The sequence below is a fragment of the Harpegnathos saltator genome, unplaced genomic scaffold, assembly GCF_003227715.2.
Source record: "Harpegnathos saltator strain DR-91 unplaced genomic scaffold, Hsal_v8.6 scaffold250, whole genome shotgun sequence".
NCBI lineage: Eukaryota > Metazoa > Arthropoda > Insecta > Hymenoptera > Formicidae > Harpegnathos > Harpegnathos saltator.
This window is the reverse complement of record NW_020230040.1, coordinates 52501-76995: the sequence shown is the minus strand read 5'-3', so window position 1 is coordinate 76995 and position 24495 is coordinate 52501. Positions and strand designations below refer to the sequence as shown.

Sequence of the window (24495 nt, the reverse complement as noted above, 5' to 3'; positions counted from 1 at the left end):
ATAACAGTGCAGCGATTCATCGGAAATTAAAGAGCCGCGATGGATGATATGCAACAAGTAAGAAATTTGAAAATGAAATATTACCTTAATTTAATTATTCTCAGGGGGGGGGGAAGGCGACTTTTATTCAAGCATCTAATTTTCAGCCTTTATTATCTAGATATTCTATTTTTCTCGTGTTTTTTCGCTAATCTTTATTTAAAGATTGCGCAATGTTACGAAGAGAAAAATAAGCAGTTTCGGCTAAAAAATGATCACTTTTACTCTCCTAGGTTTTGCTTCTTTAGTTTGTTGCAAAACCTTTGGAATGCCCAACATTATCCGACTGTTATCGACGCTACAAGTAGTTGGTGCGCAACAGTTAAGCTTTAAGCATAGTCTAAACTTGAGTACGTCTAAATGATCGAGTATATCATATTTATCGCGACCAACCGTCATCCTCGATGATCTCATTTTCGGTGGATTCCACTCTTGTTTTGCATGCTTGGATTCTCGAGGGAATCGATAGCACTTGAAAGGGAGGCACGCTGTACATAGTCGTGGAGGGTAAAGGCGGTTTCGTGGTTCGCTGGATTACTCGAATACCCATTCTGACGGTGGTTTTACGGTGCAATCTTTCGTCCGCCCGTTCCGCTAAAATCCGCCGCACAAAACATTAATGACTCAAAGGACGCAATAAAGACGAAAGCTGGTGCTAAACGCAAGTTAAATTACGGGTTCACCGTCATGGATAATTGAGCGAGTCTCTTTTGAGAAGGACAACCGCTTTTGAGTCTTTATTACACGAGTTTCTCGAACTTGAGAATTATTTATTCGCGGAGAAATAAGATTGGCCGTAATGAACCCGAGATTGGTATATAAAGATCCGTCTCTTTGTCTATTTATGAAAAAAGTTGGGCAAACGCATATATATAATGTGAAGTCTGATAAATAATTAAAGTTTATCGTACAATAAAAGCTATTCGAGTTGACTGTGCTGGAAACAAAAGAGCTGCGGAAAGATCTTTTTCATGTCTTTCTCGTGATGAATTTATGAAGATATCCTTATCCCGTTCTCGGCTGAAACTTTACAATTATAAAACAAGTAGAAAAATGTCAAAAGGACGCAAGACACACCCGACGGAGACAACTGTACAGTCGCTTAATCAAACTACCGTTTCCCGACAAGGATACTTTTAACGCTTTAAATGCTTAAATACTTTAAAAGGATACTGTAAACTTCGTTTGCGCTTAAAAGTGGTTCTTCACGATTAGAAGTATATTCTTGCAATTTTCTATTTTATTCGCACGTCACTTACTCTGACTGCTCTCGCTTTCGTGTTATTTACCGTGTTTTATTATCCCCCGCTCGATCAAAGTGCGTTTATCAGGTTCGGAGTGGAGGGTGGAGAAGAAAGAAAAATGAAATCAGCAGGTCTTTCCACTCACCGACGTAAGCTCTGACGTCGTAACTAGTGCCTATAGGCGCACCGTTGTACTCCTTAGCTGGTACCAGTTGCACAGACGGTGGAGCCAGCGGCGTAATTTCCATGGTGAAAGCGTGGGCGTTTGGCCCTAGTCTCTTGACGAGTGCCTCCTGCAAAAAAGATGTCGGTTTTTTTTTTCGCTCTTACCCTCGAAGATAGTGTCAGCTGTCCGAGATTGCATACGGAGTGCTTCTTCGTGATATAATAATTCTTACGGCTTTCGTGCAGATTGAGTCGACCGTTGGGGAGAGCGACTCGACTCGATCGATTCGAGTATCACGAGAACGTTTTAATCGCTCTCATTTGTTTAGGTTTAGGTATAAAATGGCAGAAAAAGATCGTGAAAAGAATATCAGCGGGAACATTTATACGTCTTACAGGCAGCGTTCTTGAGAAGTGTGATTTCTTCACATTTTATCGTAATTATTGGGGAAATAAATGTACGAGATTTTTTTTTTTTTTTCTTTACGTGCGAGACACAGCGGATTTATCTGCATCGAATGTAGTTGACGATCGACGTCGGTGGTTGGAAATTTCTTGTCTTTGCACTGCAGTTGTATAATTCCACAGGTATTTCATGCGCACTACGAGGTAAATAATACAGCGTTCTAGAAAGTAAATAATACAGCGGAAATGTAAATCCTTCGTACAATTCAATCGCGAAAAGTCTTTAGCTAGGCGTGTGTTTGAAGTGCAGGCGCATGAAAAAAATAAATATTGGTACTTTGCCACGGGTGTTTGTCGATATAAATTTCATTAAATTCGTACGTGTGTATGTGCGCGCGACTTTCACGAATGCGCTGTCGTTTTCATCGATTTTCGATGAGTGTTGATGAAAGCCGATTTTATATCCGCACATGAATACTCGAGTAAATATCAATAAATGTTCTGTTCACTCGAATTCGATCGACGAAAAAGTTAGGAGCTTGTGTGAAGGTTTGTTGGGTTCTCGATAATTTTATTGGCATAAAAGTTATCTCACAGACGCGGCATTAAACGGTTCCCTGAAAGACGATAGAAAGTAGTGGATATTGTAGATATATCTCGAATATGACACATACCGTTTCGTTGATATCGATAAAAGAAATCTGATTAAAAATCCGGCGATATTTTACAAGCTTTTATAATACTACACACGAAGACCGGATATTGTCGCTATATTATTTTCATTATTTTACATGCGATATGGGACTAATCAAATGTCGGAGATATAAATGGGAATAATCTGTTGAAAATTTAATTTTGCGAATCTATCGTGTCGGTATGAACGTATATTGACAGAAGCGCGACAGAAAATCGTTTTGTATTTCGCATCCTCTGCCGAGGACACGGATTGATTTCCAGAGTCACACGGAGGAAATTCTTCGCGCGTGACAATGAGAAATCGTAAACTTTCCGGAGCGCAAGTAACAACGGAACGGGTCTGTGGTGCTTCCAGGTGCCGCGCGATAATAGCTATTCCGGCGTTTCAAGTGCGAAGACTCTTACTCCGAGTCTCCAAAGAAGGACCGTTTGTTCTTCCGATCTCTAAGGGACAATCGTTAGACACGGTTGAGTTACACAGTAGCAAATTTGCAAGTGTAGTGTGATCATCACGATGGTAATCATCTCTCTTCCATGCAGCAGAGCGTGTAACACAAAAGGATGGTTGGTTTGCACGCTCACGTGTCGTCATACGTTTGCGAAACGAACAGCTCCGAAAAGAGAGGCGTTCTCGTCGTTATCGTCTCATCAGACGAGCTTTAACCCTTTCACTGCTGAATTAACTTTCCTTGAGAAAATTATTAAAATATTTGGTAGTCCTACGTTTTTTGGGTCGCTGATTACGAATCTAAAGTCAGATTTGCAAAATTCAAAATGGCGGATTCGATATGGCGATCATGATGTACAAAATTAATGAAAATTCCAATTGTTATTAAATAATGACCAGGTCGTAATAAGAACATATTATTCTAGATGATGGAACTCGAACGAGCTGGAAAAAATTTATGGGAAAATTTATGGGAAAATGTTCAATACTGCATATTTATGTTTACTAGAGATTAAACATTCATTTTTGAGTAAAATAATATTGATAATATGGATAAGAGATGGAGATACAGAATGAAAAAACTAAGAAAATGGAGCTAAAAAGTGCAAAAAAATCAAATTTCAGCCGTTTTTGTAGAAATATTTGTTTATAAAAAAAAATCTAACCTGCAAAAAAATACTGAAAAAATATATGTTTTTGTACAACATCAGAAAAATATTTGGTGAAAATTTCAGACCTCTACCTATTCAATACTCTCCGCCGAGGAATCGATTTTTCCCTAAAAAAAGCACTTTTTTTTAAACTTTGATTTGTTATAAATAATCACAAATGAATAATTGGGTATAAAAACCTATTGGAGTACGTTGAACAACTATTCCAGTTATCTGGAAAACTCAAATCCCCGATTAGTTCTTCAAAATTATATGATTTACGACGCAAAATTGAATCAAGAAAAGGTGGGAAGTATACTTCGCATCAACAGTGAAAGGGTTAAAGAGTTGATAATTCAAGCACGATGAGGGCAAACGACCAGACATTCGCGACGAACAATGATCCTCCTTGATTCTCTCGCCGAGGGAGTGTAATACTCGAAATTCGCGCGTTGGGGAGCAACTTCATCAAACCGGTCGCGGTAATGGGGAGCCGCTCTCGTACGTCTCACCCTCGCGTTTCGTGCGAGTTTCACGACACATGAAAATACATGTCGCGCACGTACATTCGTTCTCGCTTTAAACTCTCCCTCTCCATGACGCTCGGCCTCCCTCCGCGTCCTTCGGAGCGCTACGTGTTGTCTCTACGGAGCACCTGCGCTTGCAGCGATAATTCCGAGCCGCGCGTCGGTGAAAATAGAAGGTACACGCCGGCGTTATCCTGCTCATATCGGCCCAAGGATTCAAGATAGCGGATCGACTCAGTGTATGCGCACATGCGCGTGAAAATGAAACTGTCTCCGCAGGGGGATGATGCGGGCCAGGGTCGGCTACTGTTAGTGAGGTCATATCGCGTCCACGTCATTCCGCTCGATTTTGCATCGAATAGAGTTTAGAGTTTAGAGTTCTTTCAGTTTCTCCGTCGCGACGCTGTCGCGTTCAAGGCGCAGCGTCTTTTGTCTTACCGGCGAGATCTGTGATATCGGGAGGGAAGTACGATGTAAAAATACGTCTGTATGGACATTTAGAGTCCTCGACTGACGAAGGAAGTGGGAATAAGGAATGAGAATTTGCGAATTCTCCGAAAGGAATCACTCTCCGAGGCGTGACCTCGATTTCCTGCGGAAGAATGCAAAGACCCGGGGCATTCACATCGGCATCGTTAATATTTCCGTTGCACGAACATTTCGATCGCTTGTAATTGATTCGCCCGTTTTATTTCGCTATTATCGTGTTTTAGAATCTTCGCGCAATAAGGGAGACGCTCTGGAATGATTATGCCGGTAACAGTTATTCGAACAATCTCGCTTTTCCATCATTCGTACGGCCATAAACTCGGTACCAAATAAAATTCGTCTTTTAAGAACGCTTGAGTTTCTTATCCGATTTGCTCTTAGAGCCAGAAGTATGTCAACAATTCTATAAAATCTCTCGTAAACGGAGATTACTTTCTTACGTCACTTGGTAGTCCGATATATGTATTTGGGTCAGATTTCGTGGTTAGCATTGTGTGTTGTGTGTGCTACATCCTTCAGGATTTCGTATTCAATGAAATGATTCCACCCATCTTCTGTGCTTGTCGGAGAGCGTCATATTGTCATGGAAAAGCATATCTATCTTCAATAGGAGCTTACAGTCGCGAATATAACAATATGTAATGGCATAAATCTTTCTGCATACTCTGCAATTGTATTTCGTGATACGACTTTGGAAAATATCATTCTAGAAGATAAACGACGAGTAAAACAACGTGCAACTAAATATTGACATTTTTTTTCCAAAACGTGCACACGTTTTGTCACTTTCACATTATTATTCAGTAGTCAGAGTTTTCGTTGGCATAAGAAAACATTAATACTATTAGTCCTAATGAGTATCCGAGCTGTTGGATTACGACGTATTAGCATAATTATATCTGATTTGATTGGGAGAGAACGAAGCGTTAATGATATCTCGATATTATTCCGTGATCATAACTTTGAGAGTCAGAAAATATATTTATAAATAAAATTAATGTTTACCATGAAAATACGAAGATACAAAAACATACGAATTAATTTTATTCTCTCTCTCTCTCTCTCTCTCTCTCTCTCTCTCTCTCTCTCTCTCTTTCAATAATCTCGATAATTAAACATCGTCATTTCAATATGGAAAAATATATATTCATCAGTTTTTATCACTCAATCTTACTTAATTTGTACCTTTTCCCGTCCTGTTTGACGGATCAACTAAGAAAAAAGAAAACAAAGTAAAAATCTTTGACATGTACTATGTATATGGTGCCCGTGTTTTTCGGGAATATTTTTTTTTCGCGCATGACAGAACGTTGCTAACTGCAATTTATTCTTTTGGCCCGCCAACCTACCCAGTGCGTGCAGATGTGAATGCTGAGCGATGTGCACGTTGGATTTGTGGCTCTTTGATGTTCAACGCGATGCCAAATCTTCTTTTTTTACTTTTTTTATTAAAATTGTTTAACAATACATACTACAAGGAGATACATTTTCTACGCGTCTCTTGGCATCATTTTCATGTGTCTTCACTCGCGTGCGCTCGATTCTTTTCAATCATTTTAACGCGATTTGATCTTTGAAATTCCATCGCGCTAATTCTCTCCCGACGTGTCGCGCGAATTACGCTTGCCATTTAGGCACCGGAGCGTAAAGTTTTATATCTCCGATATTTCTGAAGTGTGCCTTCATTCGTCCGATGTATCCCGTAGCATTTTCCACGCGCGTTACGTTTATCTCCGGATCGATGGCAGAGTGTCGTTTTCCGTAATTCACGCTCGACGGACGCCGCATTGAAACGTATATCTTGAAACCGCTGTCAAATGCTCGCGAAAGAAAGGTGAGGCGCAATAAATAATTTCCGTTCCGCGGCTACCTGCGAGACCTTCTGTCGTTAGGTCGGGGTCATGGTCACGTTCTCGCGAGGACGGTTTTGTCGTGTGTACTCGAGCCTTTGTTGAGGATTTCAAAATTTTCTCGGTCGGCAAATATAGGCTCTTGCCCGTTCTCTTCCAACGAAAATTCAGCCGTATTGTTACGGCATTATCGATCGGCAGTGGCTTCCGATACTATGTAACTTTTCGAAAGACCGCTGTATGTTTCTGTGTGTATACATCCTGCTTCTTTATTATTTGAAAAACCGTGTGCATTATCGTTCCGATAATAATTATGTGATATTTTACAATATTGCGTATTAGTGCGCTATTTAGAAAGTAATAAAATCAGTAGATCTCATTCAATTGTATTATATATAATGGTAATACGATATTACTGATATATTATAATTGTATCGACGTGTAATAATAATCAGGTACAAGGCTAAATTTAATTATATTCGTGAGTAAATTGGCAAGAAATATTTTGAATTGAATATATACGGATACTATTGTGAGAAAATTACATTTACATGTGTCTTGTTAAAGCTATGTAAAATATTTTTCTCCTTGCAATGTTGCCATACGGTCGAGTGCGCGCTTGGAAAGAATTCCGTATAATATTGTATTTTTCTCGGATGTACGAGTAAAGACAATTTGCAATTTTCTCGCGTCTTCGCCGTCCACAAGAAGTACCAGCAGCTCCTTCGCGTATCGTGCACGAGTTACGCGCCGCATATTTGATCTCATCGAAGCTTTACACGCTACATTTCTTCGTTTGTTAGTGGCCTGGTAATCTCGTCGAGCATACTTGCATTGGGAAAATGGAAGCTTTTAATTTAATTTATTCTACATCAATGTACATCGATGTTTGCATTGCAAAGGATATATCGCGTGAATGCACAATTTATGAATATCGCGATGATTGCCATTTTCTCATTCACGATACGTAGGAAATTAACATAAAATCGGCGAGGAAAATGTCCAAAGAGAAAAAAGAAGCTTACATTGTCTATACGTGAGAATATACCATGATTGATTGATGACTGATTAATAAATAGCGCGCGTTCTCCTGTTCGCATATTTCATGCACGAATTTATCTTTTATTTAATATCCGCGCGAATAATATCAGGTTTTACGCTGCGGATGATTTTTGCTTTCAGTTTATTACTTAGTGCAGTAAAGGAGCATGTTCGTCGTAATTGTGTTACCGTGAGGCAAGATCACGTTAGTTCTTTTAAAGAGGAACTTTACTCATGTCGGTGCGCTATTAATATGCCTTACGGTGGAACATCACTTTAGCGCTATTAAAGTTGTAGTCATGTCATGAAATTTATTTGACTGTCGACGCTGTGTTTGTACTTTTAGGATTTTATATTCAATAAATTTGGATATTTAAGTCGAGGTGGCGGCGAAGACACGCTTTCATTGTTTTTCGCGTTACGTGTATTAATTTTCTTTGATCTGAATTAACGCGTGACAACTTGACGAGTTTAAAGCTTGACAGTTTAAATCGAAATCACATTTCATCGATTTCACGAGAGAGAGAGAGAGAGAGAGAGAGAGAGACGTTCCGGTACGCTGAAAAATCTAGATAGAGATTTTTGTCATGGTTCTCTTATCCGTAAACTTATCGTAGCAATCTCTTTTGCGCTTCATCCGCGAAGAGAATTTTTCACGGAGTTCCAACATCGATTACATTATAGGTCTTCACGAAGGTTCTCCATTTTCTCTGAGAATTTCGGTCTACCTCAACATTTCACTCTGCTGTGTTGCGGCCCCTAGGAAAAATTCACAGTGCTTTCTATACGAATGATACATGTCTTCGTTGATAAACAATAATCAAAAGACTTAATTTGTCGCGTCGTAACGCTCGAAACGCGATAAACTCAACGCCGCTGTTGAGGTTGCAGAATCGAGGCTCCGTTTCATCCCTTCTATGCTACGATAATTTCAATCGTCCGTACATCGATAATTCGCCTAATTGAGATAGTTCATTATCGACTCTGTGCGAAAATGAAATTCAGACGCAGTTAGGAAGGCTGTATTATCGAGATTGCCGGTGCACGTCGGTTATCGATGCATCGTCGTGGTTCGTCAAAGACTATGAGGATTGCGTTATTGCGGTATCAGGACTCGCAAATTTACCGTGATGAATTCTTTCATCACTTTTGATGCTCATAATATGAGACCTGCTTGATCCAACACCTACATATTATATGCCTTACGGTGGCTTAAAATCCCTTTATCGCTATTAAAGTTACAGTCACAATACGTAGACACGCTCTAATTTTTGCAAGTAATTTTCACAGTTGCAAGATAATCTCATTTTGTATCGAGAAACAAAAGCGGAGTTTATTGTTCATATATATATATATATATATATAGCAAAAATTATTAGCGTCAAGCATTAACGAGCAAACTTTATTCTCGCTTCCCGCGATCTAAACAAACTCGTCAACAGGAATTAATTAGTTAAATTTCTACGAACTGAGATTGGATCTGTTTGCGGCGGTACAACAAACATATCTGCCTTTCATTTTTCACCTTCGCATGTGTCTTTTTTCTTGCCACTTAACCACGTTCGTTATACCGCACTGCCACGCGCGCGCGCGAGGTTGGTTTAAGCGTAAAATTATTTTCGCTTTCTTGCGCGTTGCGGCCGAATAAATTTCAGGATGTCACGGTATAATCAGCGACGCCTTTGTGCCCGAATTCCAAGTTTTATGATCGTGTGCCACTGAATCTCGCCCGGGACCGGTTACGCGTGCGATTTGTGCGCCTATAAAAACCAGACGCGGCGAGGAAATAACTGCGAGAAGTCGTTTGAAGTCGCGAGGTTTAATCGACGGCTCGGTGAAATAATTCCGCGCGTGCTCGATACGATACGGTACGCGCTCCGTTGCTCAATTTACCGCTGTGTACCCGTTGCGATCCGTATGACGGCTGTCGACCGGTCTTTCAAGCGCGAATAGAAACTCGGGCGAGTTTAGTTTTTCGCTCCGTTTCGACACGGCGACACAATTATCGCGCACTGCATTCGTCGCGATTAAACGATCGTGGCTTTTTTTGACTTTTCTTTGTCGCTATCATGACGAGCCGAACTCGTCGCGCTGATGGATATAACGAGTTCCAAACTCTGCTTTCCGCGCCCTTTGTCTAAGGAAGATGATTATCACTCTCGTGTTGAGCTACCACCGGTGCGACGGTATAATGAAGATATAATCGGATTTGCGGCCACGGAAATCCATTTATCATTTCATCGCCTCTGGTCCTTCTTACGAGGTACTTAAGGATTATCAATATCTCCTGGCGCCGGGATACCCCGTAGATTTGATTAGATCCAATATTCCGTTGTTCGAGATATATCGCCGCGAAATTGCGATGCAGCGCGCCGCGAAATTCGGAACGCTCGAAATCTACGGCCGCGTACAGTTCGCCGGACGCTCTGTGTGCTTATTTCCCTCTCTCTCTCTCTCTTTCTCTCTCTCTCTCTCTCTCTCTCTCTCTCTCTCTCTCCCCCTCTGTATCGAGAGTATATATATCGCCTGACAGCGATCGTCCCGTCATTAAATAGAACGGTTCAACTAGTTATTAAGTTCCACAAATCACGATTCCTTTAATGCGATACGGCTTAATCGGGATGAGCATAAATTCCATTTATACCCGTACCGTAACCCAAATCCTTGGGCGGCGTCTTGGCTATATTTCACATCGGGCAGTTAAGACGTGCTGCGAATATGTCCGCTTTTAACGATGATGCGAGTACCAACACGTGTGTACGAACGGTGTGTGCTCTAAATCGTCCTGAAATTGTCGTGCACGCGCATCGAACCGACTCGCGAATTTGTTTTCTCTGCGATTCAGCGCGATCAATCCGCGCGTAATATCGCGCGTCAGGATTTCGCTGTTATTTCGGTGTTCTCGCTGCACTAACCTGCAGCGGAGTTATGTTTTCCTGATAATCAGCGCCCGAGTAAGGTGGATACAGTTGGGCCAGACACATGACCGCTTCGTTGCAAAACTTCAAGCCCATTACTTCCTCGTCTTCTCTGCCGTAGCGGAAAGTCAGCGTCACTTGACCGTACACCTTTTAAGAAGAAGAAGAATATAATACGGTTAAAAATATACATAATTCATACATAATTCATTATTTTTAGTATGATGATTTAATTTAGTTATAAAAATGCGGGAAAATTTATCGGTATATCACAAACTTGTTGCAAATGTCAATTGTGTCACGGGATATTATAAAGTAAATCAAAGTTGAAGCGTCGTCGTGCTCGAAACGCTTTCAATATTCGAGGAATATTTCAAGACATATCGCGTCTTGTTAGAGATAAGTAAGCAGATCTTCGAGGATTTCGAAAGCATAGTATGGTATTATCTTCCTTTTTCTCTTTCTTTTTTCCTCTTTTTTTCTTTTTTGTTTCGTGTCCTTGGCGAGTCGAAGAATGTACAGTTTATAGTTGAACGTTAATTATCTCGGATCGAAAGATACGCCGCGCCGTAGGAAATCTTTCTGTTAGATCTGATATTATATCTGCACGACGGAACTGTACGGGATCCTTTACGAACCCTCCGAGGAGCTTTATTCCAATCACTGAGCTTGACTCAATATTGCCAGACTCGATACGCGCTGGAGTATTTGCGAAATCTTCTGATGAACATGCCAAAAGTGTTCGCGAATGCAATATTTTTCAGGAGAAAACAATTTGTGAAAAATATCAAATTTGTTTCTCGTTAATTGCGTTTTTCTTTGTTTTAGTAAACATTTCCGCTAATTGCAATGGCATCGATATCTTTTCCGGCGAGTCTTTATATTCGTCTATTTCGCCCCGTTTTACCTTTTTTTCCTGCAAGTAGTCGGGATCGACCAAAAGGACACCTTGGAGTTTGTCGATCTTGGATTCGCTGACAATAAGATCTCTGCTTGCTAGGTACAGTGTCAACTTATTGTTCGGCGAGGACTTCTTGTATACCCTGTAGACCGGAAAACGTTTCGTGTTAGAATAAGGTGAAATTGAAGATCATAAATTTGAGATCCGAGCGGCATTTTCCAGAGGATATTGCAGTATCTGTTTTGCTGTGAGATAAGTTAAAAGCGAAAAAGCTCGGTCTCGTATAAAATTTTGTTCGTCACATACGCGAGTACGAATCGCGGATTAATTTATTGGATTTGTCGCTTCCCGTTATTCACGAGATAGAAGATACACGTACAGATCCTCGTATCGTTGAGCGCAGCTCAACGCGAATATTCGCGATATTCGCGACGCTTAAATAAATCGTGCGTTATTTAAACTCGGCTGCTGCTCGGCTATAACGCAACGAGTTCCCGCACACGAGTGAATTTTATCGCGGAACGTGACATTCTAAGCGCAAGATGCGGCGTATAAATGCAAACGCATTGCCATTGTACTTCACGCTTAGGCAATCAGCAGGACCGCGACGGCCAATATTTACCGTTGTATGTAATGTTTTAGCGTGGCTGCGTTGTTACATGCACAGAAGTCGCGCGCGCAAATACAAAATTTTTCATACAGATATTATATTACGCCATGATGTAAATGCCACGATTAAAATTTAGAGCCCTTTCTCGGAGTCCCCGCGCGTGATCTCGCTCCGACGCGACGCGGTGCCCTTCCATCTAAGTATTATTACTACGTGACGCGAGCCCGCGAATCTGCTAAAGCTCTCGGCGAACGTTTACCGTAGCCCGCTCCATTGTCTCGACGACGTCCCCGAGCCTTTGCATCCGGTCTGAAGGCAGTCTGTCGACTAATTCGCCTCACGGCGGTCCTTCGTTCCAGAACAGTTACTAACGATTACAGTGCGAAGAGAACGGCGCTGATTCAATCCGCTTTATTCAGTTTGCCATTCATTGAGCGGGTTATCAATTTCGCCGGGATTTCGTCTGTTCCTCACAGCATAGCAGGGAATGGGGCGCGTTCATTTAGCCGTAACACTGCAACGCGCGGGCAACGGGCGCAAATATGCTCATTTGAGTGCGGTCGACCGTGTCGTATACATCCGCAAGAGGATGCCGTTGTTATTTGCTTCGGTCTTTTTCGCGAATGTAACAACTATGCGTGCGCGCATCATCAACAACATTAATGTTGTCTCTATTATTTAATGCACAGCGGCAATTGACCGTGATGTTGCCTGATGATCGGGCAATTTGCGCGAGTAATCGCCTGTAAGCTGCAATTAAAATAAATGATTTATGTTTCGCGAAATTATTCGGCCGTAATCGCCCGCGCGAACGGCCGACCGATGTTTTGCTGTATTTAGCGCGCGCGCGCGCACGCGATAATTTGCGATGATAAATTCGATAACGATTGTTTGGCGTGCCGATTAGTCGATAATGCTTTGTTAAAACGCCCATCTCAAACGCCATTACGATCTCGCGCTCCTATACATATGCATTCGACAACGGCAGCTAAGACCACAATCGGCTTAATGAGTTTCTCCGCCGCGCCGGCATTGTCGTGCCTGTTAACGCGTGCACGCGTTTTACGGCTCCGATGCAGATAGGTGCAAATTAAAAGCCGCGCAAGCCGCGTGTTTGTCGCGCGCATTGTGCCGCGAGTTTGTGAGATTTCGGAATTCTCCGATTCCTCGAAATTCCGCTCGAAAATCGACGCAGAGCTCGTTGCCGGCGGTCTCTCGGAGCGTACAAGACGAGCTCGCGGCGGCCGCAGCAGCGTTTCGTCCTTTTCGCTCCTTCGAATCTCGCTCCGTCATTTCAGTAGAGAGCTGTCGATCTCGTGTGTTTTATCGCGGCAGAATCGAGGAAGAAATGAACGCCGGCGATCGATGACGCATTGACACACACGCGCGCGCGACAGAACACGCGGTCAATACTTACGACGCGTGTATCATCGAGCGTTATTGACTCTTTCCAGTGCAGCGAGGGATGTTGATTAATCCGAACACCGCCTTAGAACGCCTTAGCGGCGCAACGCGTTGGCATCCACGATGCTTTAATTAAACTTTACAACGGAGTTCATTGCGCGCGACGGTCGACATCGTAGCTCTGACAAAAGACACGGTTTTTTTTTAATTAAATGCGAGTTTCGTAGGCGCGCCGGGCGCATTAATCAAACTTCACTCTCTCGGTATGATTGTATACTTATCAACGATGTATTTGTAAGATACACCGTGCCGCGTTGTGACACGCTAAAGTGGGATTCATGATGAATTAACCGCGTCGTACGGAGATCCTATTAAATCCGTAACGCCCGACGCTCTTTTTGTCGCTCTTTACACGCGCGATAGCGTGCAACTTACTTCTCGCTAATGTTATTTAATAGACAGAATATAAGTAAGAAACTTGTACGGTATTGAAGAACGACCGCATCCTTCTGCAAATCGTCGTATTAAGTATTGTATCTGCATAAAACGTCCAAAAGCGGCAAACTTTCGTTGCTGCTATTCACGTTACTTTATTGCGATTTCATTGCTGACATTGAAATTAATTTAACAATAGACTTTATTTGGACGCGCGCGCACGCATATATATATGTGTGTGTGTGTGTATGATTCTTGAAAGATAAAAAATATTCATTCATCTTGTAGATCGTAATGGCAATCTTGATTTTATTGTTGGTCGGACATGCATCGACGGAGTGAATCTGTGTGAAAACAAAAACGTTTTCACTTTGTCGTGCTCTAGATTGTCTTTTTGTATGTATTTCAATATCGCTGACATACAATAGATAGCAGAAAACCAGAAACGCTTTAAAACAAATACGGTCAAACGTGCCGAGTCAAAAAGTAGAAGCGTTTTAAAGCACGTTGAAATATAACAGAGTATATATGCAATAAATAAATAAAAAATTTCCTAGAGAGCATAATATTGTGACAGGTAAAATGAAGGTATTTTCACTCGAAATAGAAATTGTTTGATGCATATTGCGGGTAAATTTTCTCATTTACTCGAACCAAGAACGAATTTTGTCGTCGATTGAGACGAATTATATTTGCTATTTCTTTTGTTCAGAACAGAAATGATTTTGCCTCGAATGATTGCCTTCACGTTATCGAAATGCGCCTAATCTAAAAATCAATGACAGGATAATTCGAATATCTTAATACGCGATGGAATTAGAGATAATTCCGCACTCTGTTGCTCGAATTCGAAATAGGACATGCCGGGTCGTTTCATAAGGTTCAGTAAATATTCACAGCTGTACACTTTTAGTATTCACTCGTCGACCGACAGGTCGATGAAACATTGTCTCTGATGTGAATCCAACGATAAATCATACTGTGTCAAGGTCTCTGATCACAAACGATACCAATCGCACACATTTGCACGCACAATCTGACATTAACATCTTGATTTTCCTTTCTGTCACTTCCCCCGTCTCTCTCTCTCTCTCTCTCTCTCTCTCTCTCTCTCTCTCTCTCTCTCTCTCTCTCACTCTCTCTCTCTCTCTCTCTCTCTCTCTCTCTCTCTCTCTCTCTTTCTCTCTCTCTCTCTCCGTCTCGTACTCCAATTTTGCGCCGTTCTATATATTTTCGTTGTCGATGTGAGAACTAACATTACGCTCAGAAAGTTCTCTCCACTTTGTCGCTATATCATGACAAAGTCAGCGCTTCACCCCTCCGGCGTCTCAACTTCTTGGTTAAGCGATTTCGTTCGACCGTGAAGATCCAATAATACTTTTCCTTTTTCTACCAAACTGGCTGCGGCTATATTCGGAATAACCGGGTCAAGGATACATCGCGACTTTAATTATTTACTTTTTTCAGCTTATAATGACTTCGTATAAACATGAATACGCACATGCACAGATTTTGGTTCGCATTAAGATCTTGCTGTAGCTGTTAACGGTGTGCATTATCGTAATGAGTGTTTTAATGGATTTCAACATTATGTATTTAGAGAGCCCGTGACCTTTCGTTATTCGCAATAGTCACGTCTGAGAGATTTTCCGCGTACTATCCGTTAAATTTAAATTATGTAAATTAAAGACGAGGGCAATTTATGCATTTTCGTTGAGCTTAAAAATTATAGGGAGCCGTGCGTGAGAAATATACTTGATATACGACGTTCTTTTTTACATTTTATACTTTTTTTCATTCCAATAAAAACGAGACGCGGTGTGGAAGAGGAGACATGCTCACGTTCGCGACTGTAACAATTTACGTTTCGATCGATGATTATTTATAATCGATTTTTTTATGATTTTTTCATTACCTCTGGCTGCTGAATACAGAATCCGATATATGGTCCGGACTCGTATCGATTTTTCTGAAACAGAGAAGCAATAGGTCGCGTTATTCATTGATTTGTTAGATTTCCTTTTAGCGTGTATGAATGCGAAGCTTGTATGAAGTTCTGAAATTTATCAACGCAATATCTCAAGTAAGTGTATAAGCGTATAAATAGAAGACGCGAATTCACCCGTCTATTGTCATAAAGTCCATCGACTTCAACACTGTGGATTATGGAGGAAACAATTTGAATTGTTGACGTTTCACGTAGCATCGCGTAGGCTTGTTTATTCCACCCACGTTTCTCGACTGTTTGGACTGAAAAAGTACACGTGCTATCATGTTGTTACGTCATACCGTTATTCATCTCTCTCTCTCTCTCTCTCTCTCTCTCTCTCTCTCTCTCTCTCTCTCTCTCTCTCTCTCTCTCTCTCTCTCTCTCTCTCTCTCTCTCTCTCTCTCTCTCTCTCTCTCTTTCTTCACTTATATTTAGATTTGTATTCGCCATTAGCGGAAAGCGTGGTTTAATGAGAGTATTAAATTTGTCGAAGGAGCAATTTGACTAACGTGCTTCGAAGTTATATGGAAAGAAATTTCCTCGGAGATTGGGAAGATCGATTTTTTTTCCAAAATTTATCAAATTGGTTCTTGCATCACTCGTTACGTTTCGTCTCTCTCTCTCTCTCTCTCTGTGATATAATTTAAAAAAATTCCAAAGATCTCAGTTTGGAAATCGCAACTACAAAGATCATTTCGGTGAGAGTCCGTATTCGTGACGTTGATAACGAGAGATCGTCTGGGCAAACCAGCGCGTACGAGTTGCTTAGTTTTAATTAATAAGTTCAAACGCGAGGTTATGCACGCGAACAAGTGAGTTATGTGCAGGCTCGCGTAAATCGTCGCTGTTTTAATTGTAGCTTGTCACGGTTACGTCTTGCGCGCGTTACGCAAGATAGTCTTTTGTGTCGCTTTGCGCGAAATTACATAAATAAATGTGCGCGGGATTATGCGGCACGCGATGTGCAGGAGCGTTCTCTACGGGGCTTTTACATTTGTAGCTTAATTTCCTCCGGGCAGATGTAAACCAGGAAAAAATATTTCTTTCATACGATAGAGGAGAATCTGCTCGGTAAAATGTCATTGGAATATTTTTCAGGAATATTTCAGTATATTCCTTGATGCGAAGACTTGCTTTAGCTTCGAGTAGCAAAAATTCTCAACCAATATCGTATTAACGAAAAGAGCAATTTTTATTAGTAGTCAAATAGATTTATAGTAGTGGTAATATTAATTTTGCGGCTCAATTTCCAAAATATCTAGAAATTAGGAGCTCACAGTTAGCGAATGTAATTGGAATCTTTCATTGAAATTTCCCCAGGACGACGAATGAAATGCTTTTCATTCGATATAGCGTTCTCCTAGTAGTTTACTTATTAATTGAACACGCTTGGACGACTTCGATCATGTCGCAATTAAGTAGATTGTAGGGAGTGACGTTGATAGTTCGACGTGATTGTAATTTATCGCAGTGGTAATTGCATTACACGGAATTATACACAGTGCGCCATACACTTTACGTGCAACCTTGAAAGAGATCGATAACCCATCGGCCGTATTCGTAACATATTTCGCTGTGTCATTACTTACAGTGATTTCAGCGAAGACCTTGTGTCTGGTTATCTTATAAATATAACAATACGCCAAAGTCACTCGCGCGACTGCAAAAACACGCGTTTCGAACGTTTCACGTTTCCTTCGAAGAGAAAAAGAAAACCGAAATATTTTATCGTACGCGCTGTTCAAGTCGCGCGTCGTATCGCGTTAAAATTTATTACAAAAGAGATCAAGCAAACGGATTATTCGCATTGAATATAGCCATTTACATAATAATACACGTGCACGTTATTTTCCCATTGCAGCCGTGATTTGAAACTTCGCGTAATTGTATCGAGGAAAAAGTCACATGAGCGAGATCGAAGTAACGGGGATTATTTTTGTTGATGTCCTCCGATGTCTCGACAATGGCGGCGATCGAATGCCGCTTCGCCTCGTGTTTACACTTTTCCATTAACCCAATTAAAAGATTTTACGTTCAATATAAACGCGAATCTTTTCGGAAAGCAATCCCGATCCTGCGGTTTACAGCCACGTAGGCGGCTCGCGGAGTCGACCATCAGGATTGCTGTCGATCAGGATGCGCGAAATCGCGCGTGACAGATGGAAAAGGTTGCAACTTGACATTAGGCTGATCGCGTAATTCACCAGGCGTATAATCGCTTCAAGTGGTGCACACGCTGCGCTTGGCGTTTTGTGCGCAAAAATACGGTCCCACTGTAGTCTGCTTCACGGTGGATTTAATTGCACGGGTTTAAAGAGAATTGAAATGTTCGACCTTTTCCTACGTTTACATTTACCAAACATAGCGCGCGGCTTATCACGAACCTTTGGAATGGCGTTCGCTCCAATAATTTCGAGCGTAGCTGACAAAGCCCGCGGCGCGCTCTCTTTATCAAGTTGAAACGATATAAAACGGTAGGTCCGGGAGATGCGTATCAGAGCATTTTATTATATTCATAAAACTTGTCATGGAAAAAAAATCATCTTTCCAATGCGGCTTTTGCGGCATACGCGTCACAAATGGACGCGCTCGTGTATGTGACTTTATATTATCGTTCATTTATTTTAATTAGCTGATTACAATCAATTAACTTATTTATTAAACCCCCCCCCCCGCAGGGGCAAACACACATACACACACACGCATACACAAACACGTTACAAACACTCTACAAATGTTTTTTCATTAAACGAATGTTTCATATAATTCAAGATTACGTATGTCCAATAATGTTTTTGCGTCAGCCGCGAACGCACAAATTACTCATTCACAACGTGAGCGATATTCGTATACAATAACGCGCGTTCTTGCGCGTGTAAAACGCGCAACGCGACGTCGCGCTCGCGCGCGATTAATCGAGCGCCAGTCGCAGTTTCGACTTTATCAATCGTCGCTCCCGAACCAAACTGGGACAATCGCTGAGCGTAATCGCTCGCTTTTCTCCGCTCACGAATTTCAGGGTGTATCGAGACATTAACGTCAGTCGTTTCGCACCGGCGCCCATTATCGGACGTCGTTTCACGAGCATAGCGTGCGCTGCGATGCAACGTGCTGTGCCAGCCACGAGAGCGATGCGACTCGTGGCTGTAGACAACCAGGTGTTGCACAGCAGCAGCGACAGCACGGCAATGAATGTTGCGCCGTTCGCATATACGTACCTCGCATGTACCGTAACCGAGACTGAAATCAAAGCGGAGCGGGCGGGATAAAATTTTTCGTCGTCGGCGAGAATACACACGACGCGACACTTGGCGAGTGAATTCGTTATCAAGCGAACTGTTATAGGCGGATCTACGGCGAAAAGCGGAGTAACTTCAGCTCTCAATCCTCGCGTGAAGGAGAGCTCCCACGCGTTTAAGCGCCACGTACATCCATCTGTAACGAATGAAAGTCGCTTGGCGCGGACACCTCGCGTTTTCTCTCTCTCTCTTTCTCTCTCTCTCTCTCTCTCTCTCGCGCGCGCGCAGAGGAGAGGCGGATGAGAAATATGGTGCCGCGGTGATTCCTCGAAATTTTAAGTTAATAACTGTTAAGACTGTCCGCGACAGGAGCACGAACTCGACGCTGTCGCGCGGACGCAACCCTCGAAAAATGCTCCGTTTCAAATCCCAGCGAGCGAATCCGTCGCTCGCTCAAGGGTTGCCTGCACGGTTGCCAAGAGCGAAATGGTAATAATAGCTCCGAGAAGGGCTGAGGTTCGACGTTTTATGCGCCGGTGTTAGGAGATTGAGTCGCGGTGGGAATGCCGGAAATGGGAAATAAATCTCATGAGCCGAAAGCGCGAGCGCGGGCCTCGCCCTGGCCGGACGAGACCGATATTTGGATTTATCGCGCATACGAAACGTGAACGTTCTGTCCTTATTGACGAACACTGGCGCGATTGCTCCTGGTAGATCATGGATTATTCAAGCCATGGTGTTACGTTACCATCGCATGCAGCCTTGGCCGGCGTCAGCGAGAGGTTCTCGGTTAAAGTATCAGCCTAACGAGATTGCCGCGGACACGAGGCCCCGGATGCTCGTCTGGTTTGTTACGGTGGAATGGAACGACCTCTCTGGTTATTCGCACGGCGAAGATAATTTTCTCATATGCTTCATGCGCTCCGTTTCGCGTATTTCTCCGCATTATCATCGCGTCATCGCTCTGTGGAATTTTACATATCACGTATCGCATTTCCCACGAGCTACGCTCGTAGCTCGTTGTCGCCGTTGTCGCCGTTGTCGCGCTCGCTCTCGTGTCGTGTCGTAACACCGGCGGTAAAGTTGAATTTTTGCAGATGTCGAAGTAATTGTGATTTAACGCGCGATCGTCAGGGGACGCGGTCTCGCTTCCGCGTTTTATAAAGATAATGTACGCAGAGTTAAATGCGTCACATTTGAAAGCCGTCGCCATGCGGATTGACGATGTCCATGCGTTATTCATCGCTTGGAACTCACTTCGCTCCGTGCCGGAGACGTCCAAATGACGTGCAATCGTAACGCGAATCGATAAGCGGCTTGCGCCGGGAAGCACGCATCGAGCGCTTTTCCTAGTAAAATGATCGGCAGCGGCGGTATGTTTACATTTTAATATTGTCGAGCGGGGCTCGCATGTCGATATCTTGATTACGCGTATTGCATATTGTTGTATTGCGATATTATACATATTCGGTCATCGTGATCATTTTGTGCCATTTGCGAGCGAGCCGCGCTGTCCGTCCGATCGCGACTTCGTGTCGAATTTTTCTGCGGCCGAGGAAATTCGACAAAAGCCGCTTGTTTCGCATGCTGATGATAAATGCGAATTGAATGAGAATTTTGAACTGAAAAGAACGGAGATTTGTATTTACATCGTTGTCGTTGGGATATGAAAGTCACACGGTCGTACGATTTGATCCGCTTTAATTCGCGTGTCTCGTTTCTCGATATGTGCCCGTCGTGGAACCGACATGTCGCGGTTCCGCCTTGAATCGAGGAATTCGCGAGGGTCGCGACACAAGTGCTCTTGACGTTGCACTTTGATCTATAATTTGGATCGCAAATCATCTTATATTAGTCCAAATCGGATCGGTCTCTACCAAGTTGAAATCCTCTTAGCTTTTTAAGCTTTTTTCCTCCTTAACGAGGTTTCCTGCAGGAAACTAGGGATAGTTATTTGTCAGTCTTTATTCCATGTAATCCCGCATTGCATCATTGGATCCTTTCCGTGTTACAAAAGTAGCTTTGTCGAAATATCGGAAGATATCACGGGAAATGTCAGAAGAGGAAATACCGTTTAGAAGATTAACGTTAACGCAATATTGGGAATTCTTTTCTTCCATTTTGTTCAAGTCCCTCGATTGATCCTTTGCGGGAATCTCATCGTCTTGCGGAAAACAATGTCGATTTTCGATTTTGTGGAAACGGAATCGTATTTTCGTAATCGGCGTCGCCGAAAACTCGAGAAGTGGTGAGATATTTTGGCGAGACTAGCGAGGACAGTTTCGACGATGCTGGATCTTTCTAGAAATCTTCCGATTTTTGTAACGCATTCTCAGTTCTTGGAAGAATAGCGGCAGAGTCTCTCATGCATTATTCAGGTTAATGAAGTAGTGCGAAGTTGAAAATCTACCAGTGCGATAGGAGTTTGCAACGCCGTTTCAAAAGAAATTCGAAGATTCTTCGAACATGTCACTTTTATGTGATTTTCAGTGTTATTCGAACAAATTTATTTTTTATCGATATGCATGTTGTCGATAAACAAAAATGTTCTAGACATATGTGCATAAATTTTGTGTCGCGTATATCGATCACCAAGCGAATGTAACTGTTCCGGTATAAGTGGTTGATTCGATATTTTGTATTCAAATATTCCCAGAATTATCTTACTTTATTTGAAACTTTAATGCTTTAATCGCAAACTAAGTGGAGTTTCCGTTATGCAAATTTTATTCGGAAGATACATAGAAACGTTCTTTGTATTGCAGATAGTAAATCGAAATCCATTTTGAACGAGAGCTACTCTTGGCACGCTATCTGATATCGTTGAAAACGCCCATATCGATCTAATGTACGACATACGTTATTCTTTCTATCTCTGTCTCTCTTTCTCTTTCTCTCTATCTATCTATCTATCCATCTATCCATCTATCTATCTATCTATCTATCTATCTATATATTTCTCTCTCTCTCTCTCTATCTTTCTTTTTAGCGCCGATATTTGTGCGATATCACTTATTTAGCAGCTAACACTATTTGTTTTTAATTTGTAACAATACAGTAAAAACTGACGTATGTTCGCGGACGAATATCTCAAAGAAAACATAGCGAATAAATATAAACCAACTACGAAAGAACGTTCGGCAAAATTCATTGCGGCAGTAAAAACGACGACGCTGCCGGTCGCAATTTTCTTTTGTGAGCGCGATGGAAGGGCCGGCCTTGCGTCGCCGCAACGAGAAAAAAGGAGAAAACTCCTTGTATCCGAAGGTGACAATTACTTTTACGGAGTTTCATGTTGATAATGCACTTTCCTGTAATGCTATTCAAGTCTCGAGCGGTGATAAATAAAATAATAAAAATATACGAGATTTTGTATTGTGCGTTCGCGCTTTCCGCGATATTAGGAATGCACTTGCGCAATTCTTTATAAAGCGAATCTTGAGAAACGCAATGGTATGGAAACCATGGTATGGTACTTTTTATTAGCTTTCGGAACGGTTATTTTATTCTTGTTCAAACTTTATGGCGGACGCTTCTGACATATTTTTTATGTGATGTACGTATTTACCTATCTATCCGCTACCCTTCGCTCGGTTGTATAAAAAAATATGATTCCCCATACATTTTACGTTGGACGGCCTTGTTGCATATTAACTTCCGCGATCTCGTAAAACGCAGGAGATACATAACTCGTCCAGCAGGACAATTCTTTTTCTAGAAAATAATTTTACCACACCTGCTGCAACTGCTTTGCACGTGTGGATGCGTGTCACAAAAATATATATATATATACGATTACATCCACTGACATCCATATTTATTCGAGATGCGACAGAAAAAAATATAAATTTTAAAGTTACCAATTTTATCACGCTTAACAACGAATGCTCATAACTGTAGAAAAATGTTTGGCATAAAATTTCGTTGAGAAAATGTCATTGAGAAAAGGGTAAGTAGGAGCAAAATTAATAGCCCCATTGAAGCATATTTCGAATATTTTAGTTGATTAATTAATTAATATTAAACGTTACGAATATGCTTCGCATGGCAAAATCGGACAACGAGGAGTACTTGCTTTGAAGGAAAGTATATCGAAAACGAATGACGAGGGAAAAAAATTGTCAAAGATTATTCGGAGCTCCGCAATGCGCAATTTTTATTCCTTCGAATTTGACGTGACCTTTTCGTCAACGTTTGATTCCGTTAATTAATCATAACAAAATCAGCAACGTTTGGACTATCTCAACGGTCGACGGAAGAGGGAAGACTACGAAGGATGGAAAAATATTTGATGCACTACGCGAGAAGAGCAGCGATACAAGCCGTAAAAGGAATAGCACGCATCGCGCGCGATCAAGGATAAAAGGCTGCTCTACATGTATTTTCACAGAAAATCTCATCCACACGCTTGGAAAACGAGATCGCGCCATTTGCAATTACTGAAACGAAATACTCCGTTTGTAATTCAAGTAAGAACATCCGTATCTTCATTGTTGCAAATTTATCGAGGAAGAGCTCTCATCCCGCCGAGACGCCGAGTCGCACTTTGTCATGTACCACGGAATGGCGTAATTTTGCAACGTATGATTAATTAGTTTTCCCATGTGACAAACGTTATCATATTTGAGCTTATTGTCATGGCGTCCCCTTTGTAAGCCTGTATTATAATATATTACCAAGTACGCAATATGCGATATTGGAGATTCAATGAAGCGTGTGACAATATGTCGCGTTTACTTAAATAAATGCGATTATAAATGAAATATATACGAAGATACGCTGTTGCACGATTGCAGATATCGTGTCCTTCAATTGTATTTTATATCGCGAGCAAATGATTAATTTTATACGCACGTCATTATCGCCTTTTATGACACTTCTCTCTCATTTATACTTTGCTCATCGCACAGAACGTCCCTCGAGGAAAAGGGAAAGAGAAAAGAAAAGCGCGGGATATAAATTCAGTGAAAGCTACCGCAACATGCTCATCGAACGATGTCAGGTCACGTCAGACATCGCTACGATTTCTGGAGGAAAGAGCAAGCGGCGCGTAAAAAGAAAAGATTTGAATTATATTTTTTCCCCTCGCAGAGGAGAGACATCACTTAAGTTCCGAGTTGGCAACGAGTGACGTTGAGTAATGCAGCCGTCGAGGGTTGTTATCAATAAAGGCGAGATAGGAAGCGAAAAAAGGAAGCAGCTGCGTTGCGCGCCGCGTCGGAAGAAAATTATTCATCGCTAAACCCTTTCCCGCCTACCGATTTTGCATAATGCCAATAAATTCCTAGAGACAGGTGTGGTCGGAAACTCCTCTGACAGATGGCACAGTTAGTTCTTGCTTTTAAGGATTCCAACTTGTCGAGGTGATGTTTTTCACCAACTTCTTCACACCTCTCTTCTTCTCCCTATCTATCTTCTTATATCCGTTACCCTTGCAATCATGG

General features: G+C 41.9%; 2 protein-coding genes across 7 annotated transcripts in view; one reads left to right on the top strand and one right to left on the bottom strand.

The window, feature by feature from the left end:
- LOC105191607 (sex-regulated protein janus-A) overlaps positions 1 to 24495 on the top strand; it is a 70454-nt gene that overhangs the window by 9015 nt on the left and 36944 nt on the right. The window lies entirely within an intron of this gene.
- LOC105191606 (arrestin homolog) overlaps positions 1 to 24495 on the bottom strand; it is a 47732-nt gene that overhangs the window by 7642 nt on the left and 15595 nt on the right. For 5 of the 6 annotated variants that reach the window (XM_011155126.3, XM_025298999.1, XM_025299000.1 and 2 more), the window contains exons 4-8: positions 15738 to 15791; positions 11380 to 11515; positions 10470 to 10622; positions 1429 to 1576; positions 433 to 633 (exon numbers count right to left, since the gene is read on the bottom strand). In XM_011155126.3, coding sequence (XP_011153428.2) covers positions 433 to 633; positions 1429 to 1576; positions 10470 to 10622; positions 11380 to 11515; positions 15738 to 15791 — 692 coding nt within the window. The remainder of the gene's footprint in view (positions 1 to 432; positions 634 to 1428; positions 1577 to 10469; positions 10623 to 11379; positions 11516 to 15737; positions 15792 to 24495) is intronic. The other variant, XM_025299003.1, reaches the window with a different exon arrangement.